Source organism: Chrysemys picta, chromosome 14, assembly GCF_011386835.1.
Source record: "Chrysemys picta bellii isolate R12L10 chromosome 14, ASM1138683v2, whole genome shotgun sequence".
Classification (NCBI taxonomy): Eukaryota; Metazoa; Chordata; order Testudines; family Emydidae; genus Chrysemys; species Chrysemys picta.
Genome location: NC_088804.1, coordinates 32,306,620 through 32,324,177, shown reverse-complemented (window position 1 = coordinate 32,324,177; position 17,558 = coordinate 32,306,620). Strand labels below are relative to the sequence as shown.

At 47.2% G+C, this 17,558-nt stretch overlaps 1 protein-coding gene across 2 annotated transcripts in view; it reads right to left on the bottom strand.

The window, feature by feature from the left end:
• Window positions 1-17,558, bottom strand: part of LOC112059879 (uncharacterized) — a 46,531-nt gene that overhangs the window by 9,833 nt on the left and 19,140 nt on the right. The window contains exons 3-4 of one of the 2 annotated variants that reach the window (XM_042852143.2): window positions 14,887-15,093; window positions 2,082-2,183 (exon numbers count right to left, since the gene is read on the bottom strand). In XM_042852143.2, the coding sequence (XP_042708077.2) occupies window positions 2,082-2,183; window positions 14,887-15,093 (309 nt within the window). The remainder of the gene's footprint in view (window positions 1-2,081; window positions 2,184-14,886; window positions 15,094-17,558) is intronic. The other variant, XM_024107161.3, reaches the window with a different exon arrangement.

Sequence of the window (17,558 nt, the reverse complement as noted above, 5' to 3'; positions counted from 1 at the left end):
GAGCCATTTAGGGATCTGAGGCAAAAAAATTGGTTCTCCCTAGTGAAGGCAGGAGACTGGACTTAATGACTTTTCAAGGTTCCTTCCAGTTCTATGAGATAGGCATATCTCCATATATTAAAGTGATACACTGGTTCACAAAGAGCAAATTAAACATCTGTACTCAAAAATGCTTAATATAAGAGACTCATTCTTAACTTTTTAATTTGACAAACAATGAATAAATTACTCAACTGCCTGGTTAATGTTCTCCATCTGAGCTCAATGCAGCATGGTAAATAGACATGCATAGCTGGAGATTTATGGTCTGTCCTTGCCAATAGATAAAGAGCAGAAGTTACTGGTTAAATGCAGACAAGACTTTTGTTCTTTCAAGGGCTCCCTTGAGATTGAGAGTGTTTGTCGCAAATTTGTTGCTACTGTAACATATTTTAATTGTGAAACTGCTTATCTGAGGACTTTCTCCATAGAATAAATTCCATTGGCCAACCCCGAAGTTCCTATTTTAAATAAAGAAACCAAGCTCTTCTCTCTTTGGGGGGGTGGGGAAGGATAGGTTCAAATTTTAAGGATCTAGGGCTGTGTGATTTTTAATAAAATTGGCAATACTTTTTTTTTTGGCGCTTTAACTTTTCCAGAAGCACTGTTTATCGAAGGCCATAGGCTCCAGTCTTGGTCTGGCCACTTTGCACAGCTCAAACAGAACAAAGCAGCCCTAAAGGGAAACCTTTACTCCGTGTAGGGGGCAGAGGAGGGAGGCCAAGGTCATGGCTAGAAGTAGATGGGGACAGGGCTGCAGTGCATGGCACTCTTCCCAATACTGCTTGTGGGGCTGCTGCTGCTGTCAGTGTAACACAGAACAGCCTGACCACCTGCCCTTTGAAAATCAAAATGTCTTAACTTGGGCATCCAAAAATTCAGGAATCCATAATCACTAGCCACATTTGAAAATTAGGCCAGTATATACAGCTTGTGTGTTCAAAACCTCAGCTCCCAATTTAACTGTCAATCAGGAGTTTTGCCTCATTACCCCAGTCTTTTTCAGTGAGAACCTGGAAGCTTTAGCCAAGAATTGACTATTTCCCTGGTAGGTTTTATAGAGCCTGTTCACATACCGGATTATTTGTATACAGAGATTGATGCTGCTTGCTGGACTGCTGATCACCAATTACTTGGATATTTAATTTAATTTAATTTCCAGAAGAATCTCTGGTGCCAGAATGCTAAAATTACTGAAAATGCACTTGGAGAAATTGTGTCATTTTGGGGAAAAGGAAAGGGTGTTCATGCAGGGGGTAACATTACCTGCTAAGCTACTGAAGCTATGTGGTTACATGGCTGGCTTTATAGTAGACTGTTTAGAGTGGCACAGAGTAATACCCATCCTTACGTGCCATTCTATCCAAGATGCATGCCTAACTGACCTCATTGTTTCCTTCTCCTAATCTCATTTGTGTCTTCTTCCATGTGTCCTGCTATGCCCAGAACTCCTTTCCTAGCCTGTTCTGACATGTGTCCAGCCTTGTCTCCTTAAAACACACTTCTTCTGTGAAGTCTATAAACCCTCATCCTCTCCATAAAGAAGTGTTATTAAAAAAGAAAGACAACTGAACAAAAGATAATTACTCTACACCATGGTAAATAAGCCAAAATGGTCAGACTTCCTGGCATTTTGATCTTTAGTAAATACTAAGATTAAAGAATAGAGAGTAATTGTATTCCTTAATATTCATGTGTTTCAGGGCATGGACAAAATTGTCATATCGCCAGTGTTTATGAAAACTAGTATGCACCACTCTGATCAATATGTACCACTCAAACAAGATTAAAAACACATGTAATTCCTAAGGCTAAAATTAGCTCTGACATCCTATACTCATACTTCATGGTTAATGAATAGTTCTATCATCAACATTGGCATTTTATAGAAAAGCAATTATCTTAAAAAATGGTGGTATCAAAACAGACAACTTATGTTACAACAATAAGCTAACTAGTCACAGTATTCAGCCCCAACATCAAAAGTGTCTTTGTTGCTCTGAGGCTAAATGCAAGGTTTTGTTTTGTTTTTGAGTACTTACCAAGCCACTATACATTGATAAGTGGTAGAAATAAACTGTTGACTTTTTGTAGCAGATGCTTGCGTCACTCACAAAGAACATAGTGATTTTATTCAAAAAATTCTAGAGTTCAGTAAACAAAAAATGATAAAAGATTATTTAGAAGATGGTAGGTCTGCAGAATTGTTTTTCCTGTTAACCTTTAACAATAATTTCACCTTGTATAAGATATTCATTGTGTTCAAATAAAACATACCGGTATTATTCAATTACAAAAGGTAACTAGCTTAGAACTTGTTCTAATCTCTTCCTGGTGCAAAATCTTATCTTCTTCGCAACTGTATCTGCCTAACATTTTGCAAAGCAAAGTTGTTTGCTTTTGAGAATAATCTCCAGCATTCTTCTCTAAAAAGGCTCATTCTATGCTAAGATTCACTCAGCACAACAGACAATTGCCACTTAAGTGGTAACTAAGTAACCACATGGTCATTTCCTTGATCTGGCAGGTTAGTAACCTAGCACAAGACTATTTATGAAGATGACTCACCAGTATGACTATTAAACGCTGATGATATGTAGAAGAAAAGGTATTATTTAGATATAGAAAAAAAGTCAAAAGGAAAGCACTACAAAATAAAAATAAAACCCGGTCCTGTGCATTTCAAATAGCCATATTGTGAATGGGGAAAGAGGGAAGGAAAAATCCTTGCTAAACTGCCGTGAAGAAAACTATTTCTAATGTATATATTATATCAAATAGTGTTGAATTTTGTCAAAGGCTGACTCTGCTGTGATAAGTCATGCAGTAACAGGGCTCATACAATGATAGGGCACCAGAAACAGGAAAGAATAAAGAACAAAACTGCGAGGAAGGCATTTCAAATTGAGGATTGTGGTGTGCATTTTCAATACTCATTCTACTCCCCCCTTCACCCACCTGTTATATCTTTCCTTTCTCCTGTAACGTATGCTGGAACTGCAGAAACTAGTAATGCTGCTACTAGTAAAGCAGGATCCTGCAACGTAGTAGGGTTAGGTGTGCTTACTCAGGCCTGGTCTACACTACGGGTTTAGGTCGACTTTAGCAGCGTTAAACCGAATTAAGCCTGGACACGTCCACACAACGAAGCCCTTTCTTTCGACTTAAAGGGTCCTTTAAACCGGTTTCTTTACACCACCTCTGACGAGGGGATTAGCGATAAAACCGGTCTTTGCGGGTCGGAATTGGGGTAGTGTGGACGGAATTCAACGTTATTGGCCTCCGGGAGCTATCCCACAGTGCTTCATTGTGACCGCTCTGGACAGCACTCTCAACTCAGATGCACTGACCAGGTAGACAGGAAAAGACCCGTGAAGGTTTGAATTTCATTTCCTGTTTGCCCAGCGTGGAGAGCACAGGTGACCCCGCAGAGCTCATCAGCACAGGTAACCGTGATGGAGTCCTCCCAGGATCGCAAAAGAGCTCCAGCATGGACCGAACGGGAGGTACGAGATCTGCTCGCCATATGGGGAGATGAAGCAGTGATAGCTGAACTCCGTAGCAGTAAAAGAAATGGAAAAGTATTAGAAAAGATCTCCAAGGCCATGAAGGACCGAGGCCATAACAGGGACACACAGCAGTGCCGCGTGAAAATTAAGGAGCTACGGCAAGCTTACCACAAAGCCAGAGAAGCAAACGGAAGGTCCGGGGCAGAGCCGCAAACTTGCCGCTACTACGCGGAGCTGCATGCGATCCTAGGGGGTGCAGCCACCACTACCCCAACCGTGTGCTATGACTCTCTCACTGGAGAAACACACAGGGAAGACGGTTCGGGGAACGAGGAAGATGACGATGGAGGTACTGTAGGTAGCTCACAGCAGCAAGGAAGCGGAGAAACCGGTTTCCCCAACAGCCAGGATATGTTTGTGACCCTGGACCTGGAACCAGTAACCCCCGAACTCAACCAAGACCCTCAGGGCACACAGGAGACCTCTGGTGAGTGTAACTTTGTAACTATTTGTAAACATTACAAAAAAAAAGCAAGCGTGTTTAATGATTACTTTGCCCTGGCAATCGCAGCCAGTACATCTACTGGAAAAGTCTGTTAACGTGTATGGGGATGGAGCGGAAATCCTCCAGGGACATCTCCAGAAAGCTCTCCTGGTTGAAATGGGGTGATTTTATTAAGGGGACATTCAGAGGCGCCCGTTCCTGCTCTTCTGACCAGAAATGTTCCCCGCTGTTAACCACGCGGTGGAGGGGAGGGGTGAAGTGATCATCCCAGAGAATCATGTGTGTGTGTGGGGGGGGTGGTGGTGGTTTACTTGTGTTTGTGCCGCATGTTAACCGGGAAACCGCAGCCCGCTCCTTTTACATTGAAACCCCATTTTAAATGGACAACCCAATTCATCCTTGATATGGGAAATGCACTGCTGTTTGCAACCTTTCCCGCATGTTAAGAAGGTTAAAAAAGCCAAAACACTGTGGCCTACGATGGCTGCCTGCAAGCCGAAATATGCGACCTTGTAATGAAAGAGTGTACCCATTGTTCTCTAAAATGTGTCTTTTTTAACCACCTCTCCCTTCTCCTCTGCCAGCTGCAAATGTTTCTCCTTCGCAGAGGCTCGTGAACATTAGAAAGAGAAAACGTAGGACGAGGGACGAGATGTTCACGGAGCTGCAGATGTCCGCCCAGGCTGATAGAGCACAGCAGAATGCGTGGAGGCAGTCAATGTCGGAGATGAGAAAAGCCCAATATGAACGAGAGGAGAGGTGGCGGGCTGAATCGCGGGAAGAACAGAGCAAGTGGCGGGCTGAAGACGATAGGTGGCGTCAGCTTGCAGACAGACGGCAAGAGGCAATGCTGCGTCTGCTGGAGCATCAAACTAATATGCTCGAGCGTATGGTTGAGTTGCAGGAAAGGCAGCAGGAGCAGAGACCGCCGCTACAGCCCCTGTGTAACCAACAGCCCTCCTCCCCAAGTTCCATAGCCTCCTCACCAAGACGCCCAAGAACACGGTGGGGGGGCCTCCGTCCACCCAGTCACTCCACCCCAGATGATCGCCCAAGCATCAGAAGGCTGGCCTTCAATAAGAGTTAAAGTTTTAAAATGCAGTGTGTCCTTTTCCATCCCTCCTCCCCCACCCATCCCAGGCTACCTTGGCAATTATCCCCCTACCTCTGTAAGGAACTAATAAAGAATGCATGAATGTTAAAAAAAAAATGACTTTATTGCCTCTGCAAGCGGGAGGGGAGGGTGGGGTGGGGTGGTTGGTTTACAGGGAAGTAGAGTGAACCGGGTCGGGGGGGGGGGGGGGTTGGAGGGTTCATCAAGGAGAAACAAACAGAAGTTTCACACAGTAGCCTGGCCAGTCACAAAACTCGTTTTCAAAGCTTCTCTGATGCGCACCGCGCCCTGCTGTGCTCCTCTAACCGCCCTGGTGTCTGGCTGCGCGTAATCAGCGGCCAGGCGAGTTGCCTCAACCTCCCACCCCGCCATAAAGGCCTCCCCCTTACTCTCACAGATATTGTGGAGCGCACAGCAAGCAGCAATAACAATGGGGATATTCTTTTCGCTGAGGTCTGAGCGAGTCAGTAAGCTGCGCCAGCGCGCTTTTAAACGTCCAAATGCACATTCCACCACCATTCAGCACTTGCTCAGCCTGTAGTTGAACAGGTCCTGACTCCTGTCCAGGCTGCCTGTGTACGGCTTCATGAGCCATGGCATTAAGGGGTAGGCTGGGTCCCCAAGGATCACGATAGGCATTTCAACATCCCCAATGGTCACTTTCTGGTCCGGGAAGAAAGTCCCTTCCTCCAGCTTTCGAAACAGAGCAGAGTTCCTGAAGACGCGAGCATCATGTACCTTTCCCGGCCATCCCACGTTGATGTTGGTGAAACGTCCCTTGTGATCCACCAGGGCTTGCAGCAGCATTGAAAAGTACCCCTTGCGGTTTACGTAGTCGGTGGCTTGGTGCTCCGGTGACAAGATAGGGATATGGGTTCCGTCTATGGCCCCGCCACAGTTTGGGAATCCCATTTCAGCAAAACCATCCACTATTGACTGCACATTGCCCAGAGTCACTACCCTTGCTATCACCAGGTCTTTCATTGCCCTGGCAAATTGGATCACAGCAGCCCCCACCGTAGATTTGCCCACTCCAAATTGATTCCCGACTGACCGGTAGCTGTCTGGCGTTGCAAGCTTCCACAGGGCTATCGCCACTCGCTTCTCAACTGTGAGGGCTGCTCTCATCTTGGTATCCTGGCGTTTCAGGGCAGGGGAAAGCAAGTCACAAAGTTCCATGAAAGTGCCCTTACGCATGCGAAAGTTTCGCAGCCACTGGGAATCGTCCCATACCTGCAGCACGATGCGGTCCCACCAGTCTGTGCTTGTTTCCCGGGCCCAGAATCGGCGTTCCACGGCATCAACCTGCCCCAGTGACACCATGATTTCCACATTGCTGGGGCCTGTGCCTTGTGAGAGGTCTATGTCCATGTCAATTTCCTCATCACTCTCGTCGCCGCGCTGCAATCGCCTCCTCGCCTGGTCCGGGTTTCGCCTTGGCATGTCCTGGCTCTGCATATACTCCAGGACAACGCGCGTGGTGTTCATAGTGCTCATAATTGCCGCGGTGATCTGAGCGGGCTCCATGATCCCAGTGCTAGCTATGGCGCCTGGTCAGAAAAAAGGCGCGAAAGTAGTATCTGATGGACCAGGAGAAGGAGGGAGGGCGGGAGGGAGGGAGGGAGGGAGGGCCGAGTGACGACATGCGTACAGGTACAGGAACAGGGAGAAACACAAACAACTGTCACACAGAATGGTCCCCCCAAAGATTAAACTGAAAACCCTGGGCTTAGCAGGCCATTGATTTCACGGAGGAAGGGGAAGCAAATGAATACGGAACAAATCTATTTTTTACATCTTAAGCTGGCAGCCGACGGTGCAGCATGAGTGATAGCCTCTCCAGTACGATGACGATGGGTACCAATCATAAAATACCATCATCTGCCAAAAGGCAAGGGGCTGCTGCTGTGTAGCAATGCAGCCCCACGTCTGCCAGCCCCACGTCCGCCAGCACCCAGCATCGCCCTCGGCCTCTTCTGGGTGCTTAGCAGACAATACTGGGCAATTGGCAGAAAATAGTATATTACGACTGGTAGCCATCATCATCGAAACAGTAGCATGTCTGCCCAGGTGGCCATGATTGACAGCCACACCAATACGACGATGACGGGTACCAGTCATAATATACCATCGCCTGGCAAGGGGCTGGTGCAATGCAGCCCTACGGCTGCCAGCCCCATGGCTATCACTCATGCTACAGCGTCTACCGCCAAAAGGCAGTTAGCAGCTGCTGCTGTGTAGCAATGCAGTCCCACGTCTGCCGGCACCCAGAGGACATATGGTGACGGTGAGCTCAGCTGAGCTGAGCGGGCTCCATGCTTGCCGTGGTATGTTGTCTGCACAGGTAACCCAGGTAAAAAGGCGCGAATCTATTGTCTGCGTTGCTGTGACGAGGGGGGAGGGGCCTGACGACATGTACCCAGAACCGCCCGCGACACTGTTTTGCATCATCCGGGCATTGGGATCTCAACCCAGAATTCAAAGAAAAGGCGCGAACCGCTTCTCGGCTCTCTGAGCTGTGGCGCAAACGTAGTATCTGACGGACTAGGGGAAGGAGGGAGGGCGGGCCGAGTGACGACATGGTGTACAGGCACAGGGAATTAAAAATCAAGAACGGTGGCTGTGCATCAGGGAGAAACACAAACAAGTGTCACACAGAATGGTCCCCACCAAAGATTAAACTGAAAAGCCTGGGCTTAGCAGGCCGTTGATTTGACGGAGGGAGGGGGAAGCAAATGAATACAGAGCAAATCTATTTTTTACATCTTAAGACGACGGTGCAGCGTGACTGATAGCCCTCGGCATCTTTCTGGGTGCTTGGCAGCAAATACGGGGCGGCGTATGACAATGGTCTTCAGGCCTATTGCACAATCGGCTGCTCGGGGAAGACTCTGCTAACGTGCGATGACCCGACTTGTAATAGGACGGCTAATAGTCGTAATACACCATTTACTGCCAAAAGGCAAGCCCCACGGCTGCCAGCACCCAGATCGCCGATGAAGGCTACCAGTCTACTGCACTGTCTACCGCCAAAAGGCAGTTAGCAGCTGCTGCTGTGTAGCAATGCAGTCCCACATCTGCCGGCACCCAGAGGACATATGGTGACGGTGAGCTCAGCTGAGCTGAGCGGGCTCCATGTTGTCTGCACAGGTAACCCAGGTAACCCAAGTAAAAAGGCGCGAATCTATTGTCTGCCGTTGCTGTGACGGGGGAGGGAGGGGCCTGACGACATGTACCCAGAACCGCCCGCGACACTGTTTTGCATCATCCGGGCATTGGGATCTCAACCCAGAATTCAAAGGGGCGGCGGAGACTGCGGGAACTGTGGGATAGCTGTGGGATAGCTACCCATAGTGCAATGCTCCGGAAGTCGACGCTAGCCTTGTACTGTGGACGCGGTCCGCCGACTAGAGCACCTAGAGCATTTTATTGTGTGGACACACACTATCGGCTGTATACAACCGATTTCAATAAAACCGGCTTCTATAAATTCGAACTAATTTCGTAGTGTAGACGTACCCTCAGAGTAGTTAGACTCAAAGACTCTAAGGCCAGAAGGGACCATCATGATTATCTAGTCTGACCTCCTGCACATTGCAGGCCACAGAACCTCACCCACCCACTCCTGTAATTGACCCCTCACCTCTGGCTGAGCTACTGAGTCCTCAAAACATGATTTACAGAGAATCTACCATTTACTCTAGTTTAAACCTGCAAGTGACCTGTGCCCCATGCTGCAGAGAAAGGCAAAAACAAAACAAACAACAAAAATCAGCCTCTCTGCCAATCTGTTTTTAAATTGTATCTATCTAATTCAGGGGTGGGCAAACTTTTTGGCCTGAGGGCCACATCGGGTTTCCAAAATTGTATGGATGGCTGGTTAGGGGAGGCTGTGCCTCCTCAAATAGCCAGGCACGGCACGGCCAACGCCCCCATCCAACCCCCCTGCTTCTTGCTCCCTGACAGCCCCCCCACCCAGGATTCCTGCCCCAACCCCCCCCCACTCCCTGTCCCCTGACTGCCCCCACCATCCCATCCAACCCATCCTCTCATTACTGACCCCCCCCCCCGGATCTCTGCCCCATCCAACCACCCCTTCTCCCTGACCGCCCCCTGAACCCCTGCCCCGACTGCCTCCCGCTGCCCCATCCAACCTCCCCTACCTCCTTCCTGACTGCCCCCCGGGGACTCCTATCCACACCCCCGCCCCCGACCACCACCCCAAACTCCCCTGCCCCCTTACCGCGCTGCCTGGAGCACCGGTGACTGATGGTGCTACAGCCACGCCGCCCAGAGCACCAGGACAGGCAGCCACACCGCCCGGCTGGAGCCAGTCACCGCACAGCACAGACCACCAGGTCAGGCCACGGCTCTGCAGCTGTGCTGCCCCAGGAGCTCGCAGCCCTGCTACCCAGAGCGTTGCGCCGGCGGCGCAGTGAGCTGAGGCTGCGGGGGAGGGAGAACAGCAGGGGAGGAGACGAGGGCTCAGGGGCCAGGTGGGTACTGTGGGCCGGTTGTGGCCCATGGGCCGTAGTTTGCCCACCTCTGATCCAATCTGTACATTTTCAGAATGATTGCACTCTATACTGAATGTTTAACGTGGATTGCACTAACAAAATATTTGGTTTGGAAAAATCTAGGGCCCAATTCTAGATGTCATTTATACTGGTGAAAAAACTTACTTCAATGGTGGCATTACCCTTGTTCCTGATTTACACTACTAAGAGTGCGATCAGAATCAGGCCTTTTGTGTTAAGCAATTTGGGCAAGTTAAACAAAGAAGGATCATAAGCCTTTCTGTGAAGTGCCCAACAGAGGTTCTTTTGGCTGACAGGCTGACTGTACATTGAGTAGGGCTTTAAAAAAAAAAAAAAAAAAAAAAAAAAAAAGCTGAACAAAAACCCTTTGCCTCTCTTTTCCTCCACTCCATCTTTGATTCCAACCTGCTGCTTCTTGTGCCATCTCAGTCACGTCTTCTGGCTGCAATCCTATCTTTCTCACACTAGCAAGACCCTGGGGATGTACGTGTTACAAACATCCACTTGTATAACAGCATAGCAACCTCTCTGAACTTGTTTTAAAGATGCTTTATCAATGAGTGTAGAATGTTCGGCAGCTTGGACACGTGACAGTGTTGAGCATTTTAGACATGTCTCTAAGTCTGTAGAAAAGGTGACAAACTGAAAAAAGGGACAAATTTAAATTCAACTTGTAGTCATTCATATCACCCTTGAACTACAGAAACAAAGTACACCATGAAGACCTTTATGCAATTGCCATTTGTAACCGAGCCATGGTCAAACCACCCTCAGCGGGTGCTCAGATACCATGTGGCTGGTTGTCTTATTATAATCCAGATAAATTAGCATAGTATCCTTAAATCATGCAATGCAGGGGAAGGCACAACAGCATGGGTTAATTCTAGGCCTTTATATTGTCAAGAATTGTGTAAGATATCAACCAGGTCCTTTTAAAGTCAATGGGCTTCACCCTTGTAGAACTGGAAATGGTACCCCAGAGGCTCAGCCTTAACCTTAAATTGCCACTTGAATAAAAAGATATGTAATACCACTACTCCCAACTCCTGTCCCTGAAGCATTCCACTGGATACTTCTTAGTTGTTTATTGCCTTGTTTATGGTCTTTTGGACAGTTTTTGATTCTGATTCAAAAACAATTTGAACTAGTTTCAAATAAAGCTTCATGAGACACTATCAAACACGTTAGTAAAGTCTAGCTATATTAGATCAATTGCATTCTCCATCAAATTTGTAATACCATGAACAAATTTAAAAAGCAGTCGCATTTGCTTAGCCTGCTAATGGGTTGTTTAGCTGATCCAGTGAGACCACAAGGAGTTATACAAATGTATGTTAAAGGTTAAATTGTGTTTAATTTCAGATATAAGACAGGAGCCTGAAAAGCATATTGCAAACTTTTCACTGAATGACGTGTCCACATAGGACCAGATTTTCAGAGAGGCTCAAGATGTTGGGTACTGAGTGCTTTTGAAACTCTGATTGTGGGTGATGAGCACTCAAAAAAATCTGGTCATAAAGTAGAGCTGGACAACAAGATTTGTTCATTTGCTTGCCATTTCAAAAAGCCACCCACACCGTTTCCTTTTGATTTTGAACATTTTTAAACTATTTGAGTGTTAATAAAATTAAAAAAGAAATTTTGAACCAAAATTTAAATCAATTTTTTGGATTTTTTTTTAAATCTAGAACAATTTGGTGAAGTCAACATTAATTCATAAAATAATTTGGTGTCACGGACTGCATCTTTTGCTGAAAATTCCACCCAGCTCTAGTAATGATTTTCTTGAAAATCTGGCCCTTGCTACACAAGATGTTTTCACTGATGCTTTAATTTCTCTCACTGAACCTGAACCTGAGTTTGTTTTTCAAGAGAGATTGAAGGGGAAAGCTACTCCCAAAAAAGGCTGCACTTACCCAGCCTTTTAAAATGAAAAATAGATCTTTGAAGACTAGTGGTTTACAATGTACCCTCATTGCTCACATTTCAATTGCTTTTCTTGGCACAACCTATGTATACACAGGGACCTCCATTCCCTAGTTGGATGGACTCCAGCATTTTAAATCTGTGATAAACATGAAGTTTTTACGAGTTTAACTGGATCTCTGGTGGCATGAGCTCTGAAACCCTGTTAATAAAGCCTTCAGCACACACTTGTGTTCCTGCGCTAGGCATGGTACGCACACAGACTTCTTCTGCAATACATATTCTTTTTATGTTCTAAAGGCTCAAAAACGTTAGACATGACAGTGGTAAAAAACAGAGCTCATTCCTACTAAAGGCAGTGAGTGTCTGGGCTTGCTGAGCCAATTTTGAAAGTAAAAAAATTGCTTGAGCCCCAGCACCTCTTTCAGAACAAATTAAGCACTGACTAAAGGCCAGGTTGCTGCATGTTTTTCACAGAATATGTTGGACTCTGATAACAAGTGTGACATTTTGTGAGCTCAGTTTGATTTCCTCCCTCTTTATTAATGGTTCAGTTGAGTCTTGACCCTACACAGCTGTGCGGGTGAGTAAGGAGTCCACACACTTCTGTGTATCCATGTAGGACTTCCTTGGATTGTGGCTCTGGGCACAGGGAGGAGAGCAGGAGTTAAGCACCTGATACACCTCCCCTGAGCAAGAAGGTGGGAACGGGAGAGCCAAGACTCCATCTTCCCCAATGCGCTAGCCAGCAGACCTGGCTGACTGCAGTAGAAATAAGCTGGCAGTGCAGTAGGAATATGCTACACCTTGGAAAAGAGTGTAGTAGTAAGTTACCCTCACCACCACTAAAGCAAAGCGGTGAAAGGGAAGGAATTGTTACTCTGTGGCACAACTCCTTCTCAGCTGCACTGCCCTGGCAGGGCCACTATGTGCCACCCCTTACTTAGGATTGAGCCAAATGTATGGGATTGCCCCTAGCATGTATGTTCCCATCAGCTGCTGTGGGATTCATATGGATAAACCTCATTAATGCTAATAGATAGAGCTAGCCAAAGAATGACAATTGAGTTTTGGCACAACTTTCTGAGGTTTTGAAGTTTGTTTTATTTTCATGAGAAATGAAAAATCTTTTTTTTTTTCTGGTTAAAAGGCATTGTGTTGAAAAGGTGTCTCTGGTGAAGTCACCAGAGACTTCACTGTGGACCTCAGAAACCTTCCCAAGAAAAGCTTACTCAAAATGGATGCATCTTCATAAACCATTTCAGCTTTGAAGAAACAATTATTCAACAACAACAAAAACTTCACTGACAACGTTCTCACCAGCTCTGCTCTTAGGAGTGTAATGGGGCAGGCTCCCTCACCATTCTCACATACTGGACAGAGCTTGAGAGGTTTCTGGGGGAAGTGACAACTTTGTGTGATTTATTTACATTCCCATCACCAAATACCAAGACAGCTCTGTGCAGCAATATTTACAGTGCTTTTCTACTGTTAGCCCTTTCCCACAGGGCCAAGGAAGAACACAGATTTCCATTTCTTGAGCTGTCTGAACACACTCCACACAGCTAGCCTGAGTCCGCACTCCTCCCACTTCCTTCCTGTGTCTTGTATATCCCCCGCAGCTGATGGGCTAATTGGTTTATCAGCCCTCCCAGCCTATTCAGCTAATTAGCTTCCATATCCTGAATCAACCTTTTCCTGGGGAGCTGGCTGATGCCTAAGTGATCACAGTGCTGGTTCCATTGCTAGCTTCCAGCACTCTGTCATAAGGAGATACACATGAAAGTATCAAAAACACAGTGAATATTTCTGAAGAGCTATAGTCTCTCACAGCCTCAGAGAAGCAGCAAACCTTAGCTGACTTAGAGTATATCTACACTGCAGCTGGGACCATGCCTCCCAGGCCCAGCCCACATAGACAGACACGCTAGTTCTACTTGAGCTAGCATGCTAAGCATAGCAGTATGGATGTTGGGTACAGGTGGTGGTGTGAGCTAGCCTTTAGAGCAGAGGTGGCCCGCGGGCCACATCCGGCCTGCAGGACCCTCCTGCCCGGCCCCTGAGCCCTCGGCCCTTCCCCTGCTGTTCTCCCTCCCCCACAGCCTCAGCTCACTGCGCCGCCGGCACAACGCTCTGGGCGGCGGGGCTGTGAGCTCCTGGGGCAGTGCAGCTGCAGAGCCGCGGCCTGACCCAGTCTCTGTGCTGTGTGGTGACGTGACTGGCTCTGCCCGTCCTGGTGCTCTGGGTGGCGCGGCTGTAGCGCCGCCAGCCACCAGTGCTCCAGGCAGTGCAGTAAGGGGGCAGGGGAGTTTGGGGTGGTGGTCAGGGGGCGGGGGCGTGGATAGGGGTTGGGGCAGTCAGAGGGCGGGAAACATGGGGGCAGGGGTCCCGGGGAGGCAGTCAGGAAGGAGAGGAGGGGTTGGATGGGGCGGCGGGGGGCAGTCAGGGGCAGGGGTTCTGGGGGTGGTCAGAGAGAAGGGGTGATTGGATGGGGCAGAGGTCCTGGAGGGGCAGTCAGGAGTGAGAGGAGAGACTGGATGGGGCGGCAGGGGACAGTTGGGGCGGGAGGTCTGGAGGTAGTCAGGGGACTGGGGGGGGGGTGGATGGGATAGGAGTCTCAGGGGGGCCGTCAGGGGGCAAGAAGCGGGGGGGGGGTCAGATAGGGGGCATTGGCCAGGCCATGCCTGACGGTTTGGGGCGGCACAGCCTCCCCTAACCAGTCCTCCATACAATTTTGGAAACCCGATATGGCCCTCAGGCCAAAAAGTTTGCCTGCCCCTGCTTTAGTGTACAAGCCAGCCTGCTCCCCTGGGGTCCTTGTTCAGGTAGCTAGCCCATGTCACAATGTTCACACTGCTATTTTGGGCATGCTGGAGCAGAGCTAGCATGTGTCTGTCTACCTTGACTAGGAGGCACATTCCCAGCTGCAGTATAGACATACCTTAGATACCCAGGTATAGATTGTTTCCCATATTGCTCATGAGAAAGAAGTAGCTTTAACTGAGTATCCAGTCTTTGCGACTGAAACCTCAACTCTTTACACAGTGGCTAAAGCCAAGAACGTGTGCATCCAATCATAGGTTTTGGGCCAACTTTCTGCAACCGAACAAAACTCCAGTTGACATAAATGAAAGTTTTGCTTGAATAAGGGCTACATAATTTAGCTCGGTGTTACCAAATTTAAAACATTGAAAAATAATACTCTTCTCAAAGAGCTTCCTGGCCCTTTGAAAAATGATAGTTTTGAATACTCACTGAGGAATTGAGAGTATGCCGTAGAAATCTAACAACTTTGGAATCAGAAGCTGGACATGCCAAAGCCATGTATCGATTACGGAATGTCCCATAGATTTTCAGATGAAATCCTGGCTTCAGAGATTCCTTACCCGTGGAAGATATATCCATTCCATAAGCAGAGAGATCAAAATATAGACTGTGAGCACGGATCTCTGGAGTTGGCACCTATAAAGTGCAAAAAAAGGGAAAAATAATTAAGGGCTAATCTAACTAATGTGTTCATTTCACAGATTCTACTTGATGACCCTCACATGGGATGCCTTGCAATGAATTAAATATTTAGAGAGTGAGGTTTTGTTTCCGGATAAGAAGAATTCAGAAAGTTACCCTGTGCATTTGCATTGCCATTTCATTTCCTTCCTGTGTTGTTCTAGATCAGGGGTCGGCAACCTCTGGCACGCGGCTCGCCAGGGTAAGCACCCAGGCAGGCTGGACCGGTTTGTTTACCTGCCACGTCCACAGGTTCGGCCGATTGCGGCTCCCACTGGCTGCGGTTCGCCGCTCCAGGCCAATGGGGGTGGCAGGAAGCGGCACGGGCAGAGAGATGTGCTGGCCGAGGCTTCCCACCGCCCCCATTGGCCTGGAGCAGTGAACCGCTGTCAGTGGGAGCCGTGATCGGCCGAACGTACGGACGCAGCAGGTAAACAAACCGGCCCAGCCCACCAGGGTGCTTACCCTGGTGAGCTGCGTGCCAGAGGTTGTCGACCCCTGTTCTAGATGATTTTTCTTCACGCTGAAGGCTGAGAAAATAACATTTCTGGGATACTAGTATATCGTGTTTTCAGCACAGTGAAATTGCACTAAGAACTCTAAAAGCAAACTGCCTTTTCCATAGGAACACCGCATGGTCCAGTGGACTGGGCACTGGTTCGGTCATGAGATCAAGGAACTTGATTCTACTCGTGATTCTGACATTGCCTTGTTGTGTGATCTTGTGCGGGCCATAAAACCCCTGTGCCTCACTTTCCCCATCTGTTAGTGAATAATGATACTTTATTCTTTTGTAAAATGCTTGGAAAGTTACACATAAGGGCAAAATATTCTTAAGAATAATTTTTCAATAAGGCTATGGGGGTGGTACTTTTGTGTTATTAGAAATTAACTGCCTCAGAAAAGGAAAAATCTCTCTGGACATCATATAAAATGCAGAGTTAATTGCAACATTTTAAATTAACTGAACATGTTTATAATTTATAAGGCAGACAGTTATTTGAAGCTGCCCAGGCACATTTGCTGTGTCAGAATTCTTAGGGGGAAAAAAAGAGACCATAAAATTCCAACATGACTTGTGGCAATCGTAAATTACAAACAGACATATCTTATACTATACATGTACAGGAAATTAATTTCACATTCAAAGACGAATCCATTGATCTGCAGGACCCAGATACATTACAATTTGTCCCACATAATAATGCAAAGAAAAAAAGTTCTGCTTGTGTTAAGACTACTGTAACTTGAGATTGTTCAAAAGAGCCAGTTTTGTCAAATAGCCAGTCTTTGGGTACGTCTATACTTACCTCCGGGTTCGGTGGTAAGCAACCGATCTTCTGGGATCGATTTATCGCGTCTTGTCTAGACGCGATAAATCGATCCTGGAAGTGCTCGCCGTCAACGCCGGTACTCCTGCTCCACGAGAGGAGCACGCAGAGTCGACGGGGGAGCCTGCCTGCCGCATGTGGACCCGTGGTAAGTACCTTGTAGTTTGAACTAAGGTACTTCGACTTCAGCTACGTTATTCACGTAGCTGAAGTTGCGTATCTTAGTTCGAACTGGGAGGTTAGTGTGGACCAGCCCTTTGTTCCATATATTTCAGCTTGCTACTACAGCACCAAGTTCTTCAGCCTTTACTCACAAGTGTAAAGTATTTGTTAAGGTGGGTAAGTAAAGTCTGATGTAGTCTGCTCCAGCTCACTGTGGCCAAACCATAGCATGGGCTAGTGAGAGGAGAACTGGGGACCAGAGCATGGCTTTCTTTCAGCTTCTTTGGAGCTATCCAACTGTGGAGCCTCCCTGTATGTTCCACCCTCTCCTGGGCACCCCTGTAAAGGTCTGCTCCACTCTAGCACTATAGAAACATTAGAGATAAATCCCTACGGAGACTCTTATTGCTTATTGCTAGTTTTAATATGGTTGTTTTCTACTCCTTTGGAAAATTATTTAAATACATCACTACTAAAGATGTATTTTCTTATCCTGTCTACTAGTTGCGGATGTTGGGCAAAATCGCTTCGTTATCTCTCATCATGACATTGCTCACGTTGCTAGGTATTTTTCTATATCTTTTCAGCCCTTGTCTTACACATGAATTATCACCATAACTCTCCCTTCCTCACCAAAAAGAAAGTTGGAAAAAGGCTTGAGGCCAAATCCTTCCCTCTAGTCTATGGTTCTCTACTATGTCTAGTCCTTGTGACAGGTGTGCAGAATAGGAAGTGCAGAGGACTCCAATGGACCACTCATGTTCTTAAATGAGTGTGTAAATGAATGCAGGTCTGGGCCAAACTCATTTCACAGGCCAGCAAGACAGATGTATCAAACAATAATGGCTTCCAGTCACTACCAATTGTATCGGAGAGCAATCTGTTACCTAAAGATTAAATTAGGGCTGTTGATTAATCGCAGTTAGC